The 25894-nt window shown below is 37.5% G+C and overlaps 1 protein-coding gene across 5 annotated transcripts in view; it reads right to left on the bottom strand.

Annotated features, from left to right (window-relative positions):
- The window catches only part of cacna1ab (calcium channel, voltage-dependent, P/Q type, alpha 1A subunit, b), a 190250-nt gene that overhangs the window by 101852 nt on the left and 62504 nt on the right, over positions 1-25894 (bottom strand). For all 5 annotated transcript variants that reach the window (XM_073876150.1, XM_073876154.1, XM_073876151.1 and 2 more), the window contains exons 3-4: positions 1917-2023; positions 1167-1306 (exon numbers count right to left, since the gene is read on the bottom strand). In XM_073876150.1, the coding sequence (XP_073732251.1) occupies positions 1167-1306; positions 1917-2023 (247 nt within the window). The remainder of the gene's footprint in view (positions 1-1166; positions 1307-1916; positions 2024-25894) is intronic.

The following is a 25894-nucleotide window of genomic DNA, read 5'->3' as shown; positions in this document are numbered from 1 at the left end:
ATAATGATTCAAGGACAGTGTTTTCACCAATACACGACAATCCCATGTTAACCTGAGGAGTTGCAAACTTGTGTCAACCTTTTATAAATGGAGTGGCAAGGTTATTTAGGGGGTCCCTAATCTGTGAAAGAAAATAACCCCAACATGGTAAAAACATGAATTCATGTCATAATTGCTGAATACTTTACATTACTGCACTGTGGTCATTACTTGCACAGATGTAGACATAATGTAAGGTTGCATTTTAAACTTAAACTATTTTTTTCACACTGATTAACTGTCTGTTAATGAAAAAAAGATTTAATGTGAACTACAGAAACGTTAATAAACGTTGTTCAGGAAACAGCATGATAAACATACCTCCTTCAACACTGGGATTTTGTTTTGGCAAAATTAAATTAAGAATTAAATATTAATTGCATATTCTTCAATGTTATAAAGTAAATATGGATTCATATATGTTACAAAGTGATTTTCTTTTTTTTTTTGACAAAGACTTTAAAAGTTACTGTTAATTAGGCTCTAGGACATAACAAATTGTTTATTATAGTACATTAAATTTGGGATGGCACCGGGGGTGGCGAGTCAGATATCACTGAGTAACGTGCATACTGAGTTGTCTGTTGTTTATGTCAAGTAAACGGTGATAAACAGTTTTTGCAATGTGACCATTTTATTTATGTCCCCACCAATGCCAAGAGCAAACCTACGCCCTTGTTTGAATCATTTGGAAAAAAAATGCACACAGCAATAGTGCATTATTTTCAAATAAATCAACGGCCCGTCGCCAATTATTCCTTACACATTACATGGCTACCAAATAAATAAGCAAATGGACATTGATTTTTATTAATACTGAGTTGAAACATTTTTATGTGAGAAAAAGAAGACCGCAGGGTCTAGCGAGACACATTAAAACTTGCAATGCTGTGTAGGACACTGGTTGCCTGGGACAGTTAATTATACAGTTTAACAGTCGTTATATGCCAATATGTGCTTTAAGAATGACACAACTGACACATGAAGGTATTTCAGAGAGCTGTGTAATAATTGTTTATATTGATTCATAAATATTGAACAGTGATATGTATGCAAGGACTGGGAATATGACACCAGTGTTTGTTTGTTTGTTTGTGTGTGTATGTGTGTGTGTGCGTATAACTTACCCTGTGAGCACCACTACAAAGTCCATCACGTTCCAACCGTTTCTTAGGTAGGAGCCCTTGTGAAAGGCAAATCCTAGTGCCAGAATCTTAATGCCAGACTCAAAACAGAAAATAGCAATAAAATACGGCTCTGTGTCATCCTATAGGAGAAAGAAAACCACATATGAGATCACTTGCGTTGACATTACACCTACAAAATGACATTGACTATTGTTGTGCTTTTGTGGGAATCAACATGTTTAAATCTTGGGGTCTTGTGTTACAGTACAGTAAAGTTATTGTTTATTTATACCACAAGGCTGTTGAATGCTTTATTCTGATTGGCTGCACACCTAACTTGTCAAATGTCTTAAAAATAGTTACCCGAGCAATGTTTTTGGTAACCGTGGTATAAGCAGAATAATTGACTCCAGTCCTTTGAATTATTCGAAAATAATGCACACCCGCGGTGTAGCATTACCACCTTGGGTGTGCATTATTTTCTTATAATTCAACGGCCCGTCGTCAATTATACCTTATGTATTTACAACAGGTAATTCTCTTTTGTGTATTTAGCACTCCAAACAGTATAGTAGGTGTAAAAGTATAGTTTCTCAGGTGTGTGCATGTGTGGAGTGTTATACACTATGCTTTGTCTTTGCTTTTGCATTCTTATAAGTGTAAGCGGATGAACATGCCTATATGCACAAGTGAGTACATGCATGCATGCACAGAAAAATAGTGTAGTATGTGTGTGTGCATGTGCTTTACCAGTCGTTCTGACAGCGGAGTTTTGTCTCCATCTGGTAAGTGTTGTTCAAGAGCCAGTACGATGCAGTTGGCAATGATGGTGGTCAAAATCATCCACTCAAATGGAGTGAGAGGCGAAGTTAAGGCTCAAAACACACTGAATTTATTGTATCAAACATGGCACATTTCTAAATCAAAGTATTTTGTACACAAACTCGACCCGGAAATAATGCACAAATGTAATCCTGTCTGTGACATCCAGGCTAAAGTCTCATAATCTCATTAGGAGCATCAAAGTGATTTCAAATTATTTTCAATCTTTGGCATTCACTTACTCAGTAAATAAGAAATATATCAAGGTTATATTTGCACAGAATGTTCTTTACATAATGCAGAAGGATTTTACGTAGAAAACATTCAATCACAAAAGCTGGGTTTTCACACACTGGGTCAAAGATAACGCTTTCTGCTTCCAGGGTTTAAATAAGCCATGTGCATTCATGTGTAAGTGATACAGAGCTGTAGGTCTCTGAGCTCACACATATACATACAAAAATAAACACAAACACACACACGCTCACACATAGAAGGCTGCGGGGCTGTATTAAACAGATGAGTGCAGACAGATTCAGCCTGGCTGTAATCGAGCACTTGTTCTGCACTTACTGTATGTGTCTTTACCAGCTGCCACTGACACTGATACACAAACACTCAGCTCTTGTCAAAACTACTTATGTCATGTATGTGACACAGACACACACAAGCACAAACACAGAAATGTACAGTCACTGTGATTTAAGTAGACCAGCGTTTCTCAAACGGGGCGGGGTACATTCGGAAACCATAAACTTCCAACTGGACCTTGAGTTGATTTACAATTATTTACAATATGACAAACCAAGTATTCAAATATGCTAAAACAACAAAAAAGTAAGGCTGGATTTACTTGAAAATATAGTGCATCAAGTATTACATGAAATTTTAAGCAATTTATGAAATTTCTTAAAATTTCAAGGAACACTGTCTTTAAAAGGTGGATGCAAAAATGATGCACTATATTTTAAAGTAAATCCAGCGTATTATTTTCTGAAATGGAGAGGCCTTCAAATATTATGGACTTTGGGATGGCTTGAAGCCAAAAAGATTCCCAGTGACCTGATATAGGCTACGTTTACACGTACATGGTTATTTTGAAAAACTGAGACATTTATCTTCGTTGGCACCCCTTGTTTACACGTAGATTTTGCCTCTGAAACCGATTCTTTCTAAAAACTCTGGCCAAAGTGGATATTTGGAAAACCTTTGTTTGCACGCTTGCTTGTAAACTGAAACAAACGGATGTTTAGACGGCCAACGTCACAGTATGCGCCAGAGCTCACACCTACGTCAAAAGTGCGGCCTATGTTTACATGTGACTGCTACTCTGAACGCTTCCATGATCACATTTATGTTCGTGCAAACTCGTTTCGTGTGTTTGTAGTTGCAAATACAGCTGCTCCATTATGTCGAGGAGCAGAGACGAGTGATCGGAGGTCAGCAATTTTACGCATGTTCGACTTCATGCTGCGCTGCAAGAACCGACAGGTGGATGATGTCAACGTACCGCGAGATCGAGTTGAGAAATCACACGTAGAGGTCTAATTTCAAATCACTCTCCCGGTACTTGACGTCATCAGACACCTACTGCAACAACTCCTCCCTCCAACACGAAGAACCAGTCCGCGTCACCACTAGCGCCGCCGATGATTGGCTTACGTAGGCTCTTGAAGGCAGATATGCACGATATTGTAGGAGAGGTTGAAATGTCCGTTTATGAAATGTAGCCATAGTCCGGCGGCTATGAGGAACCCATTTCTAGCCAAAATAAACTTGAATTTGGTTACATGTTGTTTTTGCCAAATGTAAGCAAATTCAACAGTGATTACAAGTTGTTTGGTTTCATTTATTTATTTATTTTTGGGCTATGGTTACACGTCAGGGCTGTCACGGTTATGAAATTTGGCTGGCGATTAATTGCTCCGTTATGGCGATTAATTGCCTGTTTTATTGCTGTGACATTTAATTTTCATACATTTTTTGTTCATGAAATATTTTCCACACATTGTTGTGATTATTTAAATGAAATCTATGCAAGGTTTACCTGGCAGTAAATATTAATACACATAACACATATTTAAAGTAATTATTTAATAAATATACAGTTCAAAAACTGAAAATTCCTGCAGCTCCCCCTTGTGTTTTTTTGAGAGATGTGCAATCATTGCGGTGATCTGAAAACATTGCGATGAGGTCAAACAATTGCGATGAGATAATTATTTAATCATTGTGACAGCCCTATTACACATCTATTAAATTTTCACGGACCTAATTGGCTACTGGGATTTATTTGGACAGCTATTAAACATCTTTTAAACACAAAAATTGCTTGCTGGGTTGAAATCCACTGAACTAGACACTTTAACTTAAACCTTAACTTTTTATAACAGCATTCACATTCATAATGATGATAAATAAAAGTTAATGACTAAAGTATTAGAGATATTTATTGATATGAGATATATTTTGAGACATACCAAAGCATTAGATATCAAATATCAAACCAAGTGACATCTGCAAAGAAATGGCCTGACATTTTAGACCAAACTTACTTTAAAATTGTGGGATTCTTATAAATAACATAATAGAAATCAAAATGAATCTGCACTGAATCCGCCTCTCTGTCTATCAGCATGTGACCCTAGTTCTGTGGAAGTCAATTCAGAAATTTTTGAACTGCAGAGTTTGCAAACACCATCCTCTTAGGAAAACTAGCTGATATGCTTTTGAGAGGTCACATCATGAAAGACTCATTCCTCGAACACACTCCCACCTCCTTATTTATTCAACATTCACTGAAACAAACAGCTAGCTCTGGGCTAACACACGGCTAGCAGTTACAATGCATGCTGGGAGACTAAAAGAGGTATCCATGGCAACCACTCAAGAACTGAAGTGAGCATGCGCAGAACGGTTGTTCTGGGGAACGAAATCTGGAGCATTAGCGCAAACCTTTCACGGCAGAGGCCAAGCAAGGAGATGCTGCAGAGTGCTATGCAGAAACCTTACAGTGTATTATCCTTAAAGCAAACACAGCCTTCCTCCTCTTTTTCTCACTAGTTCTGTCTCAATCTTAGTATGGATGTGTGTGTTGGGCTTTCTACCTGCTAACAGTGCGGCGGCACGACGCTGATGGTACAATCCTGAAAAATAATATTGAGTTGAAGTGGTAAAGCTGTCTGCAGCTCATAATGTGCCCTTAATAATTCACAGCTCAATTTTAAGGCTCAGATAGAGTGGGAGATGGAGAGAGACAACAAGGGCAATGGAGACGAGAAGAAGAATGGGGCAGAAGAACGTAAATGTATTTAAATACAGAGAAAGAAAAGAGAGATGGGAAAGAGAGAGTTGGCCAGTGACTGAGACAGTCTACTGCGTTGCTCTTTCAGCAGTTTAAACATGTATTAGACTAATAAGAGGTAGTGATGGTGCCAGTTTCTTTTCTTTCAATATCTTTTGCTTTAATTAAAAAGCCTATGCAAGGACCCAGTACAGCCAAAGATATAAACTGTAAGAGGTTTTAAAGTCATTTTTGGTACAAGGCCTATTTTTTCAATATCGAATTATAGTAGGTTTTTTAGAAAAACAAATTATTTTACTATTTAGTCAATGTCATGATCAGCCAGCCATCAGTGACTGTGTACAGTTTTGGGGAAGCTGCAAATGTTCTCCCTAAAGTATACAATATATGAGGCACACACATGGGTGATTCTCGCGAAATTAGACTTATGAGGTGTCATGAAACATTTTGATAAAAAAAGTAAATGCAAAGTAAGAGTATCAAAATATGAAGCATACAATTACAAACATCTCTTCACATACTATTTTGCACATGATTTCAAATGACATCAAACAAACCAATTTAGTTGTTTTTTCCACATCTAACGGGAAAATTTTCATTACCGCAACATGTCCATGACTGGATTTGGGTTGTTTGACATGGAAATATTTATAATTAAAAAATCTAAAAAATTAAAAGCTTCAGTGCATGTTATACTATAAACATTTACAGTAAATAAGCATGTGGTATTTGGTGATCATTGAAAAATGTAGAGATAATAATAAGGAATATAATAAATGTGTCCAAGAAAATAATTTTCATCCTCCACAATTTTCAATCATTGTTTAAACCCTCAAGGAACTAACATTTAAAAAAAATTGTTGGAAGGGACATAATTGACCGTGACACTCAAGATGGCTACCGGGTAAGCAGTTCTTATTATTTCTCTCCAGAGAAAAATTGAAATTTTGTTTGTCATAGTACCTAGACAACTTTTTAGTTCTCATTACCGAAACATGAGTTTGTAAATGCATATATTTAATGTAATATCATGTTGCGGTAATGATAATTTTTTTATCATGATAATCTAAAAAATTTAAATAATTCTGTAGGAAATATTTAAATACTCTAAAAATAATGATTATAGCAAGTTCAGACCTTAATCTTAAATGTGCAAAAAAAATTGTCTTCAAGGGCTTTTAAAAAAAAATCTGATGCTGGACACCTTCTAAGTCTGGATTTTGTGAGAATCACCCACATAGGCATTGTACATGCCCTGACCTCAATGACCCTCAGTTCACCCTCTTTACAACCTTCCCATTATCTTCTCTCGCCCATGAGCTCACACTCTTTTCTCACCCTACGCACACACTGCATTATCAAGCATCAGCGTATTGATGCTTGACTGCTCACAACTAAAACTGTCTATTGCATTATTATAAGACAAAAAGGAGAGCAGTAGCAAACCAGAGGAGATCCACTTATATCACTACCAAGTTAGACTTAACTTTGTTGCAATGCCACGGTCCTTTAGGCTCATGTTGGTTCTCAACAAAAATGTATGCCCTCCCCCTGTGCACATGTTTAAACCAAAAACCAAATCCCCTGAGAGCTGTGCATGCGCTACATACTGTAGTAAAGCTGACCTTTAAGTTGACGGCACTTTGTTAGTAGTGACAAGAACTACAAGCCCAGGCTGGTGATTGCATGTGTTTAATGCACACAGGCGTGTTGGGTTTCTTCTGTTTTGAGCGCTCACCGCACTCCAGATTTGAGCTGACAGTGTGCTTTAGGGGGAAACGGAGCTGATGAGACGAGCACATTTCAAATGAAATAAAACAAACAACACTTTCTCTCCCATCACAATAAATGAAAGAATACGCGAGACTCAGCAAGAGCTCTCGCCAACGGTGGAGATCTGCGCGTGCATGTTTTAATGCATCCAAGTTCGCTGCCTACCTCCCCCTGTTTCTTTGGCGTGCCACGCACCTTCCTGTCTACATCTTTTGCATCTTCCTCTCCTCCCTTGTTTTCCTTGCAGAGAGACCTGAATCGAGCGCTTGTGATCCATCATGCTAAAAAGCCTTCAGATATGAATTCCCCCTCCTGTTCTATACGCTACACTAAAAATAGAAACATGACAGATTCAGGAGTCTGCTCCTTTTCTCATTGCCCATTTTTTCTTCACCCTCTTGCTTTAATTTATTATTTTTAGTTCAAATCCTCTGGGTTTCTGGAGGTCCAACAGGATCACACATACTTCTTCGTTGTGTTCGCACACGCTTCTCTCTCTCTCTCTCCTACACTAACAGCATCTCGATCGCTCTCTTTCTCCATCATGGATCCCTTTAATGGTTTTCATTGCGGTTAGCCAGCGTTGGCCACTAAGCAGACTGCTGGTTGCTAGCAGTGCACACATGAGAGCTGTTTCACTGATGCAATATGCAGAAAGATCCTGAATCTGCAGCCAGAGGAACATTACATTCAACACCAACATGCCTTTATAAAGAGTCCCCTCCAATATATCGAAATCATGTATTCAAGACTGAATAAAGTTGTATGAAATTTTGATTGATGGCAATAAAATGTTTCAAATGACTATTAATCGTTCCAAATATTATTGATATCGGTTACACATTACATCGATTATGGTTAATTGTATTTACAGTACGAATTGCCATAACTGTAATGCTGGACATCAGCATCTACAGTAAACTCCATCTATGCTGGTCACTGACTGTCGATGATTTCTGGTTCAGAAATCTGCATAGCAGCCCAATAGTGCAACAAAGCACATTATTCAAAAATAATGTATGAATGAATATACGAACATGCAGTACAGTACATGTTGCTGCCTTAAGAGAAATAGTAACACGCTTTCCACCTTAAAACATATCAGTTTACTACAGCTGATCACATTGATCTGTGCTGACTGAAGCTGTGTTTGTGTGATACTCTCTGATATTGATATAAATGTAGGGAAACCTCTACACGTACAGAGTTTCAACCACAAATTCAAGCCGTCCCTCACTACAGCCGTGATCTGCATGACTATAATATATCCACTACTTGTTGAAATTATGTAGTCGCCTTAGAGGGTAACTGAATTGATCTCATTTTAGAGGCTGTTTATACCTGGTATTAAAATGCGTTTTGATCGATCGGATCACCAATGGACGAGAGAGACACATTCACGTTTACACCTGGTATTTTAAACTGTATCTTTTGTACACTTTCGACCGCTTCTGTATTTTAAACCCGAGCAGAAAAAACGACCGGTTTAAACTGACGCAAACTAATATAAGGTCAGAGTGTGCTGCTTGTGTTGTTAATAAACATGCTGCACATCATTTTGTACATTTATATATATGTACGGGCTCGCAAAATGAAACAAATAAAAGAGGCGGAGAACAGAAGCTTCAGTTTTATCAATGAAACGCATCTTAATACCAGGTGTAAACAGCCTCTTAAAGAAAGTAAAATGTATTTATACCTATAAGAAGCGGATAACAAAAAATCTGCATATTTAAATTTCATGCGTTTACATGCAAACCGGCTACGCAGAAAACTGCGTTAAAGGTGCAGTGTGTAATTTTTAGAAGGATCTCTTGACAGAAATGCTAAATATATACAAAACTATTATCAGGGGTGTATAAAGAACTTTCATAATGAACCATTATGCTTTTATTACCTTAGAATGAGCAGTTTTTATCTAAATACACAGAGGGTCCCCTTACGTGGAAGTCGCCATTTTGTGCCGCCATGTTTCTACAGAAGCCCTTAACAGACAAACTTTTTTACTGAGGCTTTGTCCGAAAACTTAGGCAGCTGACTTGTTGCCTCGCTGTCTCATGAGGCAATGACTTCGTAAGCATGAAGGCAGCTAAGAGAAACGCTTTTGGACACACTTCAAAAGCAGCGTATTTGAAATATAAACAAAGCGTGTTTGAAATATAAACAGAGAGCGCCTTTGTGATAACTAATCACAATTGAAAACTACAATACTAATTTCTTGCTAGAAATGCAATTAAAAGGTGTACAAAGTGAAAATATACATTTATTTACACTAAATTTGTGCCCCAGCTGCTTTCTTGGCCGCCATTTAATTTTTTCGAACTCGACCAGGCTCGACCAATCACATTTCCCATGCGTGCACACGCATAGAATTGTGGGACAAGATCTCAGGAGTCAGGAAGTAAACCTAACATTGGATTCGGACATGCCTTGATGCCTTCCTACCTTGGAATGCTGCCGCAGAAGGCAACAATTTAGAGTTTTCGGATGCAGTCTAAGTTGTCTCCGACGATGACATGTTTTTCCAGTGGCAGCTACCGTAGCTTTTCTATGCGTTTCAAAAGCGAGGGGTAAGCGGTGGACTGAGCCGTTGGTTGCAATTCGCAACCTCACCACTAGATGCCGCTAAACTTTACACACTGCACCTTTAACAAGGGATTTGGAGATTTGTCAATTTTCTCAGAGGCAGTGATGTCACCACCTATAGTACATATAGTTGTTCAAAAAGCTGACATGAAATCTGTCTGTTGTATCTTTTCTCATGTTTGCAGAACCTGTAAATGTAACATGAGCTTTTATTTTCGCAGTTTCTCTGCCAACTGTTTTAGTCGAGCGGAGACTTTTATGCATTACTTTGTGTTTACTTCTGCGTATGACATTTATCTTTCTCACGCAGAGACATGCGCACATGAGAAAAACCGGTTAAGGTGTTCATATGCCACGCGAAATCGGGGTAATGAGCAAAAACTACTTGTGCCGATCAGTTTTTGCTTACGCCATTTATGAGCTTTCTCCTATAAAAGAGAACCGTTTTACGTGTTTGCATGACCCCATACATTACAGTTTATTAAGCATAATCTGTGTGCATGTACCGTGAATGCACTCAATGTAACATACAAGTCCCTGTATTTCATTTCTCTTCCTAACAGGCTCAATTCAATTTTTTTTTACATCTTTAGTCTTTTTTTCTCACACTGGCTAATTTTTCTCTCATTTTCTGTGTTTTTCAGCATGTCTTACATAAATGTTAACTGTTAGTTAACAGGTTTATTGTGGTGGCTGTAACAGGATGTGAAGTGAGATTTATGCTGTATGTGCCTGTGAGTTGACATTTACAGTATATACTGTATAAGGGAGACCGGTGCTAGCTGTCACCCTTTTTAGTCTCCCTTATCTATTTAAACCCTCACTCGATACTTATATGGATGTTTAAATGTAGTAGTAAAACCTCTGTTTTGTCCCAAACTATCCACCTTATATTCGAACACAGAAGTGATGTGATGTATTTCCTTTTTTGTGTGCAAGACTTCTGTTTCAATGGGAGCACGCACAAAACATGATTAAAAGCATTTATGGTAAATATTTACACATACTATGTATAACCCAGTGGGAGGATGAACTGAAGAAGTGGCCTGATATATCATATGAAAATATATATTATATTATGTTGTCATGTTAACGGGTCTTTGTGCAAATGTACATGAAAAAGACCAAGAATTTGCGGTTTACCTTTTAATGTAGCATTTTTAAGTTAATATTTGAATTTCTAATGCAACACATCAAGCTTATCACGTGAATGTGGCGCTTCTTCCAGACAGTCAGCAGCAGCAGAATCTTTGTTATTCAACACATTGTGAGTAATTTGAAAAGACCATAATAAACATATAAACAGTGGCGGCCGGTGACTTCTTTTTTCGAGGGCGCTCAATGCGAAGTTCATCACAACATATATGTAGCCCATCGTGTGTGGGTCGTAATTTCAAAATATCTGTTCTGCGCGTCGAGTGATCACGTGTCTTGTCAAAATAAGTCTAAAAGTTTATACTCGCACAATCTCATGCATAATCAGAGTTTACTCTTACGGGAGTGTCTTGCATGTATTTTGTAAACGTGAGCGTCTCTTTTATCATTAACGGTTTTGACGCGTATGCAGCAGGCACTTATTTTGACAAAACATGTAATGCATGGTTCACATGACGCAACACACGCATATTTTGAAAACACAAGCAACCCACATGACACTCCAAACACATATTTTGATGCCATATTTGCGCCCCCTTGGATGAGCAGTCACGAGCCGCCACTGCATATAAACCAATTACAATTATTCAGTATTGTTTTCTTTTTATGCAAAATATTATTATATCGCTTCTTACACTAGAGGGAGACATGGGGAGAAAATTTAGGAAAATATTCACTTTTTTATTTAAAACATTTTTGACGTTGGGTCAAAAAACTATGAACCTAGCAGTTGGGTTAAATTAACCCAGAACAGTTTTATATGTGACCCAACAATGGGTTAAAACAACCCAACATACAGTAAATTAATCTACAACCTAACAGGTTGAGTTTGTCTCTTTTTGACGAAGCATTTTTTTTATAGTGTAATTATAACCACCAAGTAGCTTTGAAATAAAAACAAAGTCTTAATTTTATGTGTGATCTATACAAGAGTATGGGGTGTGTTTGTATGTATACAAGAGGTTTTACAGCTACTTTCCACAGACGTCCGCTCATCATTTTGGCCAGAGCGGCCTTCAATCTATTTTCATATTTACAGTCTGTCAATCATTTTGACATCTTTCGCTTTCACTCGCTCTTGCTCATTCCTCCATCTTTCTTTATCATCTCTTCATAGCGTCATCTTCCTATCTTTCTCTGGCTTTTTCACTCCCTGACATCTGCATCATTCTCTCAGTCTGACTGTACTAAAAAGCTTTTCGGTTGCATTCTCTCCTGTCGTCTCTTCTTCTCCTCATCTTATCTTTTATCCTCCCCTTTTAGCCTCTCCTCTTTCCCCGCTGTGTTCAGGCTTCCATCGCATTCTCTCGCTCTGGTTCGAGAGTGCTGCGCATCAATCATACAATCTTAATTCAGTCAGAGTGCTTATGCCGCCTCAGCATTTCTGCAGAGTAAGAGAGAGAGAACATAAAGGGAGGAAAGAACATCAACAGCGAAGAAACCGACGAGGAGAGAGCCCCTAGTGAGAGAAACGAGAGAAAGGGGGAGGAAACGGGATCTGCAGAGAGGTGTCAGAACCGAGGGCGGAGAGATGCAGTAGATTTTTTCCAGCTTGTTTGCGAGTGGGCTTCAGGAAGTAGATTGATGTCAGCTGACTTACTCTCAACAACAGACTGCAATTATGCCATCGCATTACATACTATAAGCATGTGAGCATGCTATGCATAATTTAACACTGCATTCATTTTGAGGAGAGCGCACACATTTGCACGCATATTTACATCACTGCTGAGCCTGGCTGATATGTTGGCAATTCATGTTAAAATAGCGATAATTATGTATGTGTGTTTAAAATTTCCCAAATTCGTGACTATAGAAAAAATTTAAGGGCACAATATGTAGGAATATCACTCATAGAGGTCCCTTTTTCACAATATCACAATAAAAAGGCGAAGTTTAATAACGCTATGAAGAAGAGTGAAAAAATGGGAGTTGTTCATGGATGAGGTAATGAATTAATGCTTTTATTTGATGCCATCGTAATGAATTAGCTGCAAGGCTGCGTGTTAGATGCTGAGAATAGCGTGGATATTAAGTCACTAAAAGGAAAAAATTACAAGGGAAATAAGGGACAAGCCATTATTTAAAATAGGAATTTCTCTGGATTTACAAATCCTTGGGAACTTTTGGGATAATGTAAGTATACAACTCCACAACTTGGGATATTTTATTACAAAAATCTCACATAAAGTGGTTTTAAAAGCACTTTCTATTCTACCATTAAGTATGAGACGTGATATATTTTCATGACTACTACCTGTTATTATGAGCATTAATAGAGGTGTATAAATATTTTTAAAAAGAAGAGTCAATACCTTTTTGAATAAAAATGATTATCGATAAAAAAAATACAGTATGACTTTCAAAAATTTACACTAAAATTGTTATTTTATTAAATGCTTTATTAAGAATATTTTTAAGAAAATATAGCTGGTAAGATATTAATATATTGGTTAATTTAAATGATTTACTATAATTGTTCTTTAATAAAATAGTACAGGTATGTAAGAGGATCATTGATTATTGCGGGAGAACAAAATATACTCTTACGTACCGACTAGGAGCCGGTGTGCCATTATTTTAGATTATACACAACTTACAGTGTTGCTTTTATTTAAATGTGACTTATCGATCTCTAAATAAGCTCAATATATGAACTGTTTTCTTTCACAAACATATTGTTTTGCTTTAAAAGACATACAGCAGGGAAAATAAGTATTTGACACTTTTTTATCAGTAAGGGGATTTCTAAGTGGACTATTGACACAAAATTTCCACCAGCTGTAGCCATCACGCTAAATTAAATTCATACAAAGAAATCAGAACATTTAAGTACACAAGTTGAGTCATAATAAATAAAGTGAAATTACCCAGGGAATAAGTATTGAACACACTTTATTTAATACTTTGTAGAAAAGCCTTTTGTTGGTGATTACAGCTTCTAGACGCCTGTTATATGGAGAGACCAGTCGTCTGCATTGCTCAGGAGTGATTCTGGCCCATTCTTCCACACAAGTGGTCTTTAAATCTTGAAGGTTCCTTGGGCCAAAGTATTAAATAAAGTGTGTTCAATACTTATTCGCTGTGTCATTTCACTTTATTTATTATGATTCAACTTGTATACTTAAATGTTCTGATTTCTTTGTATAAATTCAATATTTGGCTTGATGGCTACATCTGGTGGAAATTTTGTGTCAATAGCCCACTTAGAAATCCCCTAACTGATAAAAATGCTGATGTGTCAAATACTTATTTTTTCCGCTGTATATTAACCCACCGGAGTCGTATGGATTCCTTTTTCTGATGTTGAATAGGCTTCAAACACGCAGCTGCTATTCGGTGTCTTTACAAGGCTGGGAAGAGCCAGGATATTATTTAATACAAGTCTTAATATGTTCGGCTGAAGAAAAAAGTCATATACACCTAGAATGGCATTTGGGTGAACTATTCTTTTAAACAGTAAAAAATGCCTTGATTTCTTTAAAACTGTACTTCTATGAGCTAATTCACACTGATTCAACAAACTTGTTCATTCTAAATTACTGTAGATATTGGTTTTAGTTTGTTGGATAAATGTGAATTAGCCTTGTCATATATTCCTAGCATTAAACACTTTGAATCTTGGCCAAAATGCTAAAGCAAGGCATAAATATCAATATGCACAAAAAAATTATGGTTTGTTTCATTATTTCAACACAAAATGCTGGGTTGTTTCAATAGAATTAATATTTCCTCGGTACCCATTGATTGATATTTTACATGTAATGTTTTATATGCTGTTTATATGATGTTTCATATTTTGATCTGATCACTGGATATTTCCCATACCTATACCCAGCATAACTGTTGTACACATTCACATTCATTCCCAGACTCTGCACGCATTACATTACTGTGATCAAGCACTGAGTGTTCTTTCTGTTTTATAGAGCATCTGTATTGACTCTTTCCCCCTCCCTTATGTAGAGCAACAGCAAATGTACAATATGCCACATAGCAAACCCGCCACAGCAAGCCTACAGAGCACACGTCAGCATTATTTGACTCAAACATATTAACGTTTTTTTTTTTTTAAGAAGCATTCATGCGGTAATTGCATGTTTAACACGTTTGAAACGGTACCTATGGTAATACTTGAAAATATTGTCCATTAGTAACAGCAAATATCCGGTATTTCTTACAATAATATTAATTTATCCATGTCAGTACCATTGTGTAGCTAACAGAACCATGTTTTTATGCAAAGATGAGCCGTGCGGTCCACAGAGACCGTTGTAACAGTTTGGCTCCCGGTCTAAGCCGAGCTCTCTGAGCGCCAGCCAAAGTGAAGCAAGTGCTGATGGGATTTGATGGAATGTCAATGGCCCAATGCAATCTGGGAGATCTACAGCAAACCGGTGGGGCACACCTGCATACACGCGCACACGTCTGTGTGTGTACGTCAGCAAGGCCGGGCACTGATAAGAGAGGCTAAGAGCTTGCAGCCTCAGCACCGCAACTTCTAAACTGTCTCGAGGGAAATTTTAGGACTCAGGGGAGGGGGCATCAGAGCTCGCACAACCCACCCTCCCGATAATGATAAAAAAACTCCTCAATTCTCTTCTCATTTAGAGAAGCAGGAAAAATGCTTGTGTCAGAGGGAAAATGAGATCAATGAGAGGTATTGATAACTTAAGACTACAGTGCGTTTGTTGATAAGGTCTATCTGTGCTAAACAATCCTCTGCGACACGCAATAACCCCGGTGGCAGAAAACAAGCAAGGTTCCCATGTCAAATTCCCTGACTTTTCCTTGATTTTCACTAACCAAAAAGCTGAATTTCCATGACCTATCTCCAGTATAATGTAGTGTACACAGTGTGTTTATAAAAATGTGCTTACCGGAAATGGTATTGCTTACGTCACAAGTTAATTACATTTTGATAAAAGTTAAAGTAACAAACAAAATCCCTGATATTCCATGACTTTCAATGTCACGAAAAGACTTTTTAAAATTCCATGATATTCCAGAAATTCCATGACTCGTGAGAACACTAAAAAAACGAGTATGTGTCTGCTACCCTATTAAACTGTATTTTCGTAACTATTACCAATATAAAAAGTATTTCAGAAGCTATGGAGGATATGTCTGACATGTTAAACCATCAACCGCACTTTGCTTGTTTTATCTAGGCATAATCTCATTAACTTTCATCTATGAGCCTCAAGCACATTTGTTAAATGTACATTTATTGGCATTTGGCTTTTATCCAAAGTGACTTACAGTGCATTTATTTTATATATTTTTTATCTGTATATAATGTATGTTCACTTTGAATCGAACCTCTGATCTTTGCATTGCTAACACAATGCTCTACCAACTGAGCGACAGGAAGATACATACTGTATCTTAAATAAATGAAAATTTGATAAATAATAATAATTATTATTTATATCAATTAATATTAGCTCAAACATCACGTCTCCCCCAAAGTTCAATTTAAACCTACAACACTATTTTTGTTTAAAGGAACAGTATGTAAGAAATTTATATCAATAAATCATAAAATGTCCCTGATATGTCACTAGACATTAAGAAATCATTTTCATTTCAAATACTTATATCACTGACAACAGTGGTTTGGCCAGGATATTGTCATTTAAAATGTGGACTTGCAGCCCTCAACTGATGTTTATGTTGTCATTTTTGTGTATTGGCCACCAGTTGTATGATTGCAGTACCAGTTTTAGCCACAAGTTTTGTGATTGCAATACCAGTTTCGGCCACAATCCTACATACTGTTCCTTTAAGTACCTAAAAACAGTGAGTCTGTGAAATGATCTTTAAGCATACAGGAAATAAAAACAGCTTACAGCGCAACATCAGGCAAAGCTCAAATCTTCTAAAAATAATCAACAATCCATTAACCAACCTCACACACAGGTGTGGACCGTGTTATGAGTCACCCTTGAATCATGACTTACACAGAATAAGCCTAAGTTTACACTTGGACTACTTTATGTGGAACCAGATCATCAATTTGGGAACTTGGTTGTGCCTCTGTGAAACCCTATTTTCCTCAAATAGGCTCATTTGTGTCTCTAGGCTTCAGGAGGATGATGTTAAACGTGATAGCTGTGTCACCAGTTTACAATATTGCTACTGTACGTTTTGCTTTAAACAGAGGACCTTTTCATTAATGAACATTGTCTACAGAAGTTGGCAAAGAGAATGAAGCTATAAAAAGAACAAGGACTTCTCGAAATATAACACCACTTTTATATTTTCTGTTACAAACTTAAATCACATAGCATCTTTTCTTGTTCCTATTATCCTTCCAATTCCCCATAAAGTGATACAAGACAGCGTTGTCCGGTCAGTCCATGATTTATTCTCTGATCCACAAACGTGTGTGTTTGGACTCGCTCTCGCGAACGGTCTCTGCAGCACCGCGTGAAGTAAAATACGCTTTTTGGGCACACGTGAATGGGTGTTTTTGCTGCTGCTTTATAATCAGCGAAGCACAAAGCAAATCTTGAAACAGCGTGAAATATTTGTGCAATGTGCGCATGTCAAATGATCAAATCTGATGTAAATCTTGTGTCATATAAACACGCACCACCAATCCGACCACATTATTAAGTGTTCATGTAAACGCTATGATAGGATTTATTAATCGGAAGGATTTTAATCCGATGGAGGCAAAATGTGTCCATGTAAACGTAGCTAATAATGTCATTAATCAAAACACTTTCTCTGTCATATTAAGATCACTGTCATTGCTGTAAATTATTTGATTTTAAAGGCTTACGTTTCTTCCCGTACCAGAAAACCACCACAGGTTTATCAATGCCACCAAAAGTATGATTATGTTATTGTTTTGTTTGTTGACCACAAAGTACAAAGTAGATGAGAAAATTTGGATTCTGTGTGTATTCAAAGTGCCACCATTATTGTTTACAATGCGCGGAATGGTGCACTGTGATTGGTTAAACGGATTTATTGCAATCTGCAGAGAAGGAGGACTGGCGTTTGTCGTGGTTTGGGAAAAAGGGAGAAAAATGACAGAATGACACACTGAAAAAAATGATTCATTAAATTTACTCATTTTTTTTAAGGTAAGTGGTTGCAATCAATTTATTTAAGCTACATTTAAACAAAAGTTTTTTGTTTTGTTTTGCCTTTCTAATTTTTTTTTTGTTGTTTAAAGGAACAGTATGTAGGATTCTGGCCAAAACTGGTATTGCAATCACAAAACTTGTGGCTAAAACTGGTACTGCAATCACACAGCTAGTGGCCAATACACAAAATGACAACATAAACATCAGTTGAGGGCTGCAACTCCACTTTTTAAATGACAATATCCTGGCCATACCACTGTTGTCAGTGTTATAAGTATTTGAAATGAAAATGATTTCTTAATGTCTAGTGACATATCAGGGACATTTTATAATTAATTGATATAAATTTCTTACATACTGTTCCTTTAAATGTAGCTTAAATAAACTGATTGCAACCACTTACCTTAAAAAAATTGAGTAAATTGAATGAATACTTTTTTTTCAGTGCATGGCGGAAATCGGATTTTGCGTAAATGGAGAATTGACTTTTTAATACTGACCTGATACAATACTGTTTTTGGGAGTAACTATTTTTCTTATGCGTTTATCATTTTTTGGAACCAAACTCTTCATTTATGTATATGGCAAATGTCTTCATCCAAAGCAACTTATAATAAATTACAAAGTATACATTTCATGTGTGTTCCCTGGGATCGATCCCACGACCTTCTGCGCTACTAACACAAAGCTCCAACAATTGAGCTAGAACACTCGGCTATGAGTGCTATTAAAGCACTAAAGATAAATTAAATCAGGGCATGTGTCTTCATGTAGGAGTATAGCTGTAATTAACACGACTACTTTTTTACTGCCATAATTCGCTGGATGCCTGAAGCACAGTGACCACAAGCATGTCCCAGTTACTAGAAATAGAGCCCGATTGGAGAGTTAATTAAAACACACACACCGTGGACTGACAGAGAGCAGTGGGTGTCTGTCAGTAGTTAAAATGATGGAAGCCGAAATACATTTTGTCAAGCGAGTCCTGGTAGGTATTTCTAAAAACCTGTTTTTTTGTTTGACTTCAACAAATGAAATCTTGTCATACAAACGGATTGACTCATGGATTAAAGTTTGACTTGTGGGATCTCTAGAGGCTTTGTCTATTGACAACTGTGACTATTACATTCCTTCCACAAACATCTGTGACAGATATATTAAAAAAATATACAATAGATCTGATCAACATCATGTTTACATAAGCTTTAAATTAGCATTTAAAAAAACACAACCATTATTGTGCCTCTTAATACATTTATATTATAGACTTGGTGTTTTTTATCTTTATCTAAGCAGTTAATATGTACTGCAATAATCTGAAAATACTTCAGTAAATCCATACAATTCTAGCTGACAACAACAATGGATTTCATTATTTGCCATAGATTTACTACTACTAATAAATCATGGTTAAGAATCTTGATCTCTAAATTTGTTCCCATCTTGCTGCATTACCTATCACCCCAATCTCATCTACTGTATATGTCCTGGAGCAGAACAATGAATTCCAGGCTACTCCAAAAAGCCTGTCATAATAATGAATATAAGGTAAAACATACTACATATAGTTAAACTATGAATTTTTAAGACATCAATAAAAGACCATGCATTTGCCCAATCAATATATCTCTCTATCATTGTGTCCACAGCCTGTCTGGTAAGCATACACACAACTCAATACTGATGCTATGTGTACAATTATTTTGCTATTTTAAAACAACCTATCCAATGTACTTTTAACAAATAGTTTTTGTTAACAAAAAATATGATTTAAATTTGTTTTTAACATCAACCTCATAGTTGATGCTACCATTTGCAATGCAGTTCCAAAATCTGTCAACACCACAAATTTGATCAATATATGTGACCTTGGACCACAAAGCCAGGGTCGTATAAATTGAGATGTATACATCATTTGAAAGTTGAATAAATAAACTTTCCATTAATGTGTGGTTTGTCAGGATGGGACAATATTTGGCCAGATAATCACTTTTAAAGTTGTCCAGTAAAGTCCTTAGCAACTGCATCCAAAGTCTAAATATATGGTCCCGTACACATTGCATATTAATTCGGTTGTCACTTCACCTTTTATTGCTTAATCCTGTTTTGTACACATACAGTTCAGTAATTTACGGGACTGACAACAGCATTGTACAACCGCATTAACTCCCGCAAAATGCAGGTAGTGACAACCGCATTTACAGAAACTCTGCATAGTGTGTACATAACCCAACTGAACAACTATTAGTTAATAAAGAGTTTAAATGTGCATCATGTACATGACAGGTCTTTCTTCTGAACAAATAAATTCCTATAAGGGGAAAAAGTCTTTTGTATGTGCGGTGCAGAAAATGACAGAGGCACGAGCGTTGCTGCCAGTGTTGCCAGATCTTGCACTAAAAAAACCCAATAATAAAGCGAAATAAATCTAAATGCTTTCCCTCAAAGATCAAAATATTGGGACCAGCACCTTCACACTTTAATAACACCAAAAACTTGATCGCTTCATGAGCCAAAAGCCATAAACGGTTAAGCGCTAAAACGGTATGTGAGTTCAAAAAAGATGAGGACCTGGCAACACTGCAAGAGCGCGTGCAGCTTCACAAATGCGTACAATACACAACGCCAAGATGAAGGTTTATTGCAAAACATAACGCTGTTAAATTATTTTGGTCAAAGCTGTGAGTGATAAGCACGCGGGGCGGCAGAACGTTGCTATGGTTATCTCTGTGTCAATCATCACATTTTCGGGAGTGAGTCTTGTTCCGTACAGACATGAAAAGAACATTTAGGGGATTCACTCCCGCATTAAAATGCAGTTGTCACTCCCGAAAGTTTGCAGTGTGTACGAGACCATAGAGTAGGAAATTTATCTTCATGGAACATCATCTTTAAACCTGCGCTACTTAATTAAGACTGGTTTTGTGGTCCTGGGTCACATATAAAAAACCTTTGTAAGAAAATATTGTCTAAAATAATGTTTTATCCATTAATAAACGCATACCTAGTCAAGATCCTTAAGATGTAAGGATCTCAAGATCCTACATTGTCTAAGCTAAAGAAAAGTGAAGGAACTGAAGTGAATGGGAAATGAAGTTGGAAATCAATGTCCACCGAACCTGTAAACACCAACATTTAAGATTTCAATCTGATGTAATTCAGCAAAAATCTTTCACAGCAGCACACAGGAGTACACTAATTGCAGGTTCACTCTCCCTTCAATAATCTGGGGTCAAATGTCCCACACAAAGACATAACAGTGATGGGTGGTCTAACTCTGCAGTTCATGGGCCACTCCTACAAAGAACCAAACCCGTAATCTTTCTGTTACCATCCCAAGTGTTTTTATCGATGAGATGACACTGACCTGTGATCTCGGCAGTTAACTTGTATGTATACAAGGAAAGCTGATGCCCCTCATCCTACTCTCTCTCCCTCTCTCTATCACACACTTTATCCTCTACACCCGCATCTTTAGGAGATATTGTATCCTGCATTCATTGTGTTTGTGTCCCCTTTAGCCATTTTTTGTGTTACTGTGAATGTGTTGTGGCTGCTGGCTTTAGTGTGCTACTGCAGGGGCAGAGCCATCGAGTTACCCTGGTAACCAACAACAGCTATATAAAGTCAGAATCAATAGCAATCATTAGAGCATGGAGATCTTTACACCAGGCCTGTGGAGAGGGAGTGCGTGTGTGTATTTGAGTACAAACTACAAGGATACTATGTGTGCTAACGCATGCATATATTATAGATTTTCTGGACGGCTGTTTGTCTCAGTGCTTTTTTAAAACTAGAATTTTCCGACACTCTTCAGGCAGCTATTTAATGGGCAACTTCACCCTCCCCCCAAAATGGAAATTTTGTCATTTATTCACGCTTGTGTTGATTTAAACATGTTTGACCTTGTTCTGTAGAGGATAAATCAACATTTAGCCGAATGTGCTTTTTTCATACAAATTGCAGAACATTTTATGTATTCTAAGGGGGCGTGTACACCAAGGCGTTTACGCCGACGTATGTCTTCAATTGTTTCTAATGAAAAACGACAGCAGTTGGGTTTTTTGGTGGGGGGGCAGTTCGCGCGTTGAGCACCCAGAGTTGAAAAATGTTCAAATTTGGGTGAAATGCTTATCTCGTAAATGTCACTTTTCATGTGCCTGTCCAATCACAGTGGAGGAGGGGCGGGTCAAATATTACAACAACCAACCGGCGCATCGTTCAACGAATGATAAACAAGCAGAAGTATCATAGCAACCAAAGCGCTAAGCTAAGTTCACACCAGCCACGTTTGAGGCGTCAAATTTGTGGTACCCTGTCTAGTTTGCCACTTTAACATTTTGAGTTTACTCGCTTCATTCGCACGTAAAAGTCGCATGTGAAATTCTAGTCATCGAGCCATTAATGCGGAAAATCACGTCATGGGAGGGGCTTCTGCGACTCCGCTCACTTCCTGTATTCTCGTCACTACTAGAGCAAGCTCCTGATTGGTTAACACTGTGCGTTTTTCCGCCAAAGTTCAAATTTTTCAACTCCCGCGGCAACGCTCAATTTACACCATTTGCGCAAACCAGATGCGCGAATGAGGCGGAAGCGCATCTACGGCGCCGCGCTAAACGGCTCATTCGTGCCGCGTGACATCCAGACACGCATCAACGCATCTTCACGTTGCCTTAACATTGAAATCACTCGTGCTTGACGCCTCCACCGTGGCTGGTGTGAACCCAGCATTAGACTTTCAGCTGTTGTGCTATAAAGTAGAAAAACTTAACACAATGGCAGTTTTAAATGACACAAGAGTGAGTAAATAATGACAGGCGCTGCATCCGAAACTATCAACTTCCATACTATATAGTAGTTGAAAAGCAGTAGGCGAGGTGAGTAGTATGTCCAAATTCACAGTATTCGAAAAACAGTAGGTTAAAAGTACCCGGATGATCTACTACTTCCAGCAAGATCGTGAAGTGTGGATTCGAGAGGCATTTTATAAAAAAATGTCAGAAAGCAGTAACGCAGTAATCTAATGCAAATACATATATTTAAAAGCTGTCCCATGTGGTTAAATTGGGCTTGTTTAACGTCATTCAAGTTTATGACTAGCTTATTGTTATGACAACGTATGTCACGTCATGTATCAACATGGCAGATATAGTACGACCAAATTCATTCACACTATCCATATTTAAACTATATAGTACCTACCGGTACTTAATTTAATTTAATGGTCGATAAGTGGGTACTTCATCTAAATCAGTACCTACTGTCAGAGTATGCGATTTCAGACGCAGGGAGAATTTTATTTGAGTGAATTTTGCATGATATATGACGGATGTAAATCAGACAGTTCGTTATGATTCGATACAAAATAGATTTTCTCCGCCAGTGGTGCAATTTTAACGATAGATCAGACACGATTACTATTCGATTCATATTTCAATATTGTTTATATTACGTGTCTAGTTAAGCAGTTACATTTTTACTTACAAATAGCAAACTAACAAAAATACACTTTTTTAAATAAAGAAAAATGTATAATAAGGGGCAACATCATCTTTGTTCTCTTCGTTTTCGCTGCTACAATCGCTTTGTTGCTGCATCGCATTCACTTGCAGACACTAGCAGATGAAAATAAACAAAAATGTGTTGATGGACATTACGTCAATAAATGAGGACGTGAAGAGTGTCAAGATAAAGGTACCTTAAATCGATTTTTACGTGTGGCATTGAATCATTGTATCGTTAGAAATAAAATCGATGTATCGATCCAAATCGATGTATTGTTACACCCCTATGATGCTGGGTTGTTCTGTCACTGCCTGCTAACACTTCACATCAAAGCAGATGTCTGTATAATGTATATACGTATACTGAACTGTGTATACTATACTGATATAAATCTGAACTGCAAGCGAGTATGTTTTTGAAATACACTATGAAAAAATTCTGGGTTGTTTTTATACAAACCCAACTGTTGGGTTAAATTAACTTAGAAAATGTTCACATTTTACTCATCCATGGGGTTAAAAACAACTCAGCATTTTCTAGGGTGTAGTACTGTAACTTTAATATTGGTAAACTTGAATGCAGAGTTTCTCTCTCATTCACTCTTCCATTTCTAATTTCTATGCAAGAGTGAATTTAAAAACGTTAATGTACAGCACAATATTGAGAATCAAATGCTTAGGCTGCATATTGTGTGCATACCTGATTGTGAGAGGACGCTGTGACTTTTCACTGGCACATTTTTACTCTGGTGTTTGATCTATAAAAGAAGCTGTCTCAACCAATCATGTGTTAGCGTTGTCAGACCTCACAACCTGGTCAAACTAGCACACACACAAAGCACTATACACATTAACGCAAACATATCTTCTGTGGTCTTTTTTTGCTTTTAAGCGACAGAAAAAATATTGTAAATTACATTACAGATGAGATACCAAAGACAACTATCAAAAGTCAAGAGATTTTAAAATCACTTCAAGCATTTCTTATCAGAAACCTCCAAGATTAAAACAGGTGAGTTAAGTTAACCACTTTAAATGTATAGCTTTATACTTTTACACCACATCTTAATCAGACACGTGACAAGCATTGTGCCTGTCTAAACTGAAACAGAAATTGCTGGGGAAGTGACACAATCACAGCAAATCAGATGATTTGAGGTTTAATGTGCTGTACTGTGGAGTGGAATGATAAAGCAACATTTACTGAGCAGCATTTTTGTTGTTACCCACAATGCACTGTGAGATCAGAGGAAAACTCCACCAGGAGCAGCAGTCTTCATTAATTAACTCTGATTGAGCTGCAAATTGAATTCTTGCTGGAGTTTGACACACACGTGACATTTGTGCATTTGGGGAGGAGAAAATCCTCTGAGAATGAGACAAGAAGTGTGAGTAAAGATGACAATAAGAAAAGATGAACACACAGTCAGAAAGATGAAAGAAAAGACAAACAGATAGACAGACAGACAGGTATCTGAGTAGATAGACAGACAGACATGTAGATAGACGGACAGACAGCAGGATGGATGGATGGATGGATGGATGGATGGATGGATGGATGGATGGAAAGACAGACAGACAGACAGATGGACAAACAAATAGATGGATAGGTAGATACAGATAGGTAGAAACAGACAGACAAACAAATGGATGGATGGACGGAAAGACAGACAGACAAATGGATATATAGACAGACACACAGGTGGATGGGAGGACAGTTGGATGGATGGAAAGACAGACAAATGGATAGATGGATGGACAGATGGATGTATATATATCAAGACAGACAGACGGACTGAAGAATGGACAGACGGATGAATGGATAGACAGGTTCACCGACAGATGGGTATATAGACAGACAAACAGACACGTATATAGACAGACATATCAAGGACAGACAGATGAATGGATAAATATAAAGACAGACAGACGGACTGAAGAATGGACAGACAGACGGACGAATTGATAGACGGGTACACAGACAGATGGTAGATAGACAGATAGACGGGTATATAGACAGACATATAAAGGGCGGATAGATAGATGGATGGATGGATTTATGGATGGACAGACAGACAGACAGACAGACAGATGGATGGATCGATGGGCATACAGATGGATGGATATATGTACAGACAGACAGACAAGAGAGATGGTTGCAATGAGAGATGGATGGACAGACAGACAGGTGGATGGTTGGATGGGCAGAAGAACAGATTGTAATCTATATAGACAGACAGATGGATGCAAGGAGGGATGGATGAAAAAACAAACAGATAGATAAATGGATAGACAAACGGATGGATGGATAGGTAGACAGAGAAACAGACAGACGGATGGATGGATGGATGGACAGACAGACAGACAGACAAATGGGTATATAGACAGACAGACAGGTGGATGGGATGACAGATGGATGGATAGAAAGACAAACAGACAGATGGATGGACAGACACATAGATATATATCAAGACATAGATATAT

The sequence above is a fragment of the Misgurnus anguillicaudatus genome, chromosome 14 (assembly GCF_027580225.2).
Source record: "Misgurnus anguillicaudatus chromosome 14, ASM2758022v2, whole genome shotgun sequence".
Classification (NCBI taxonomy): Eukaryota; Metazoa; Chordata; class Actinopteri; order Cypriniformes; family Cobitidae; genus Misgurnus; species Misgurnus anguillicaudatus.
Note: the sequence above shows the minus strand (reverse complement) of the source record. Positions and strands in the feature narration are given on the sequence as shown.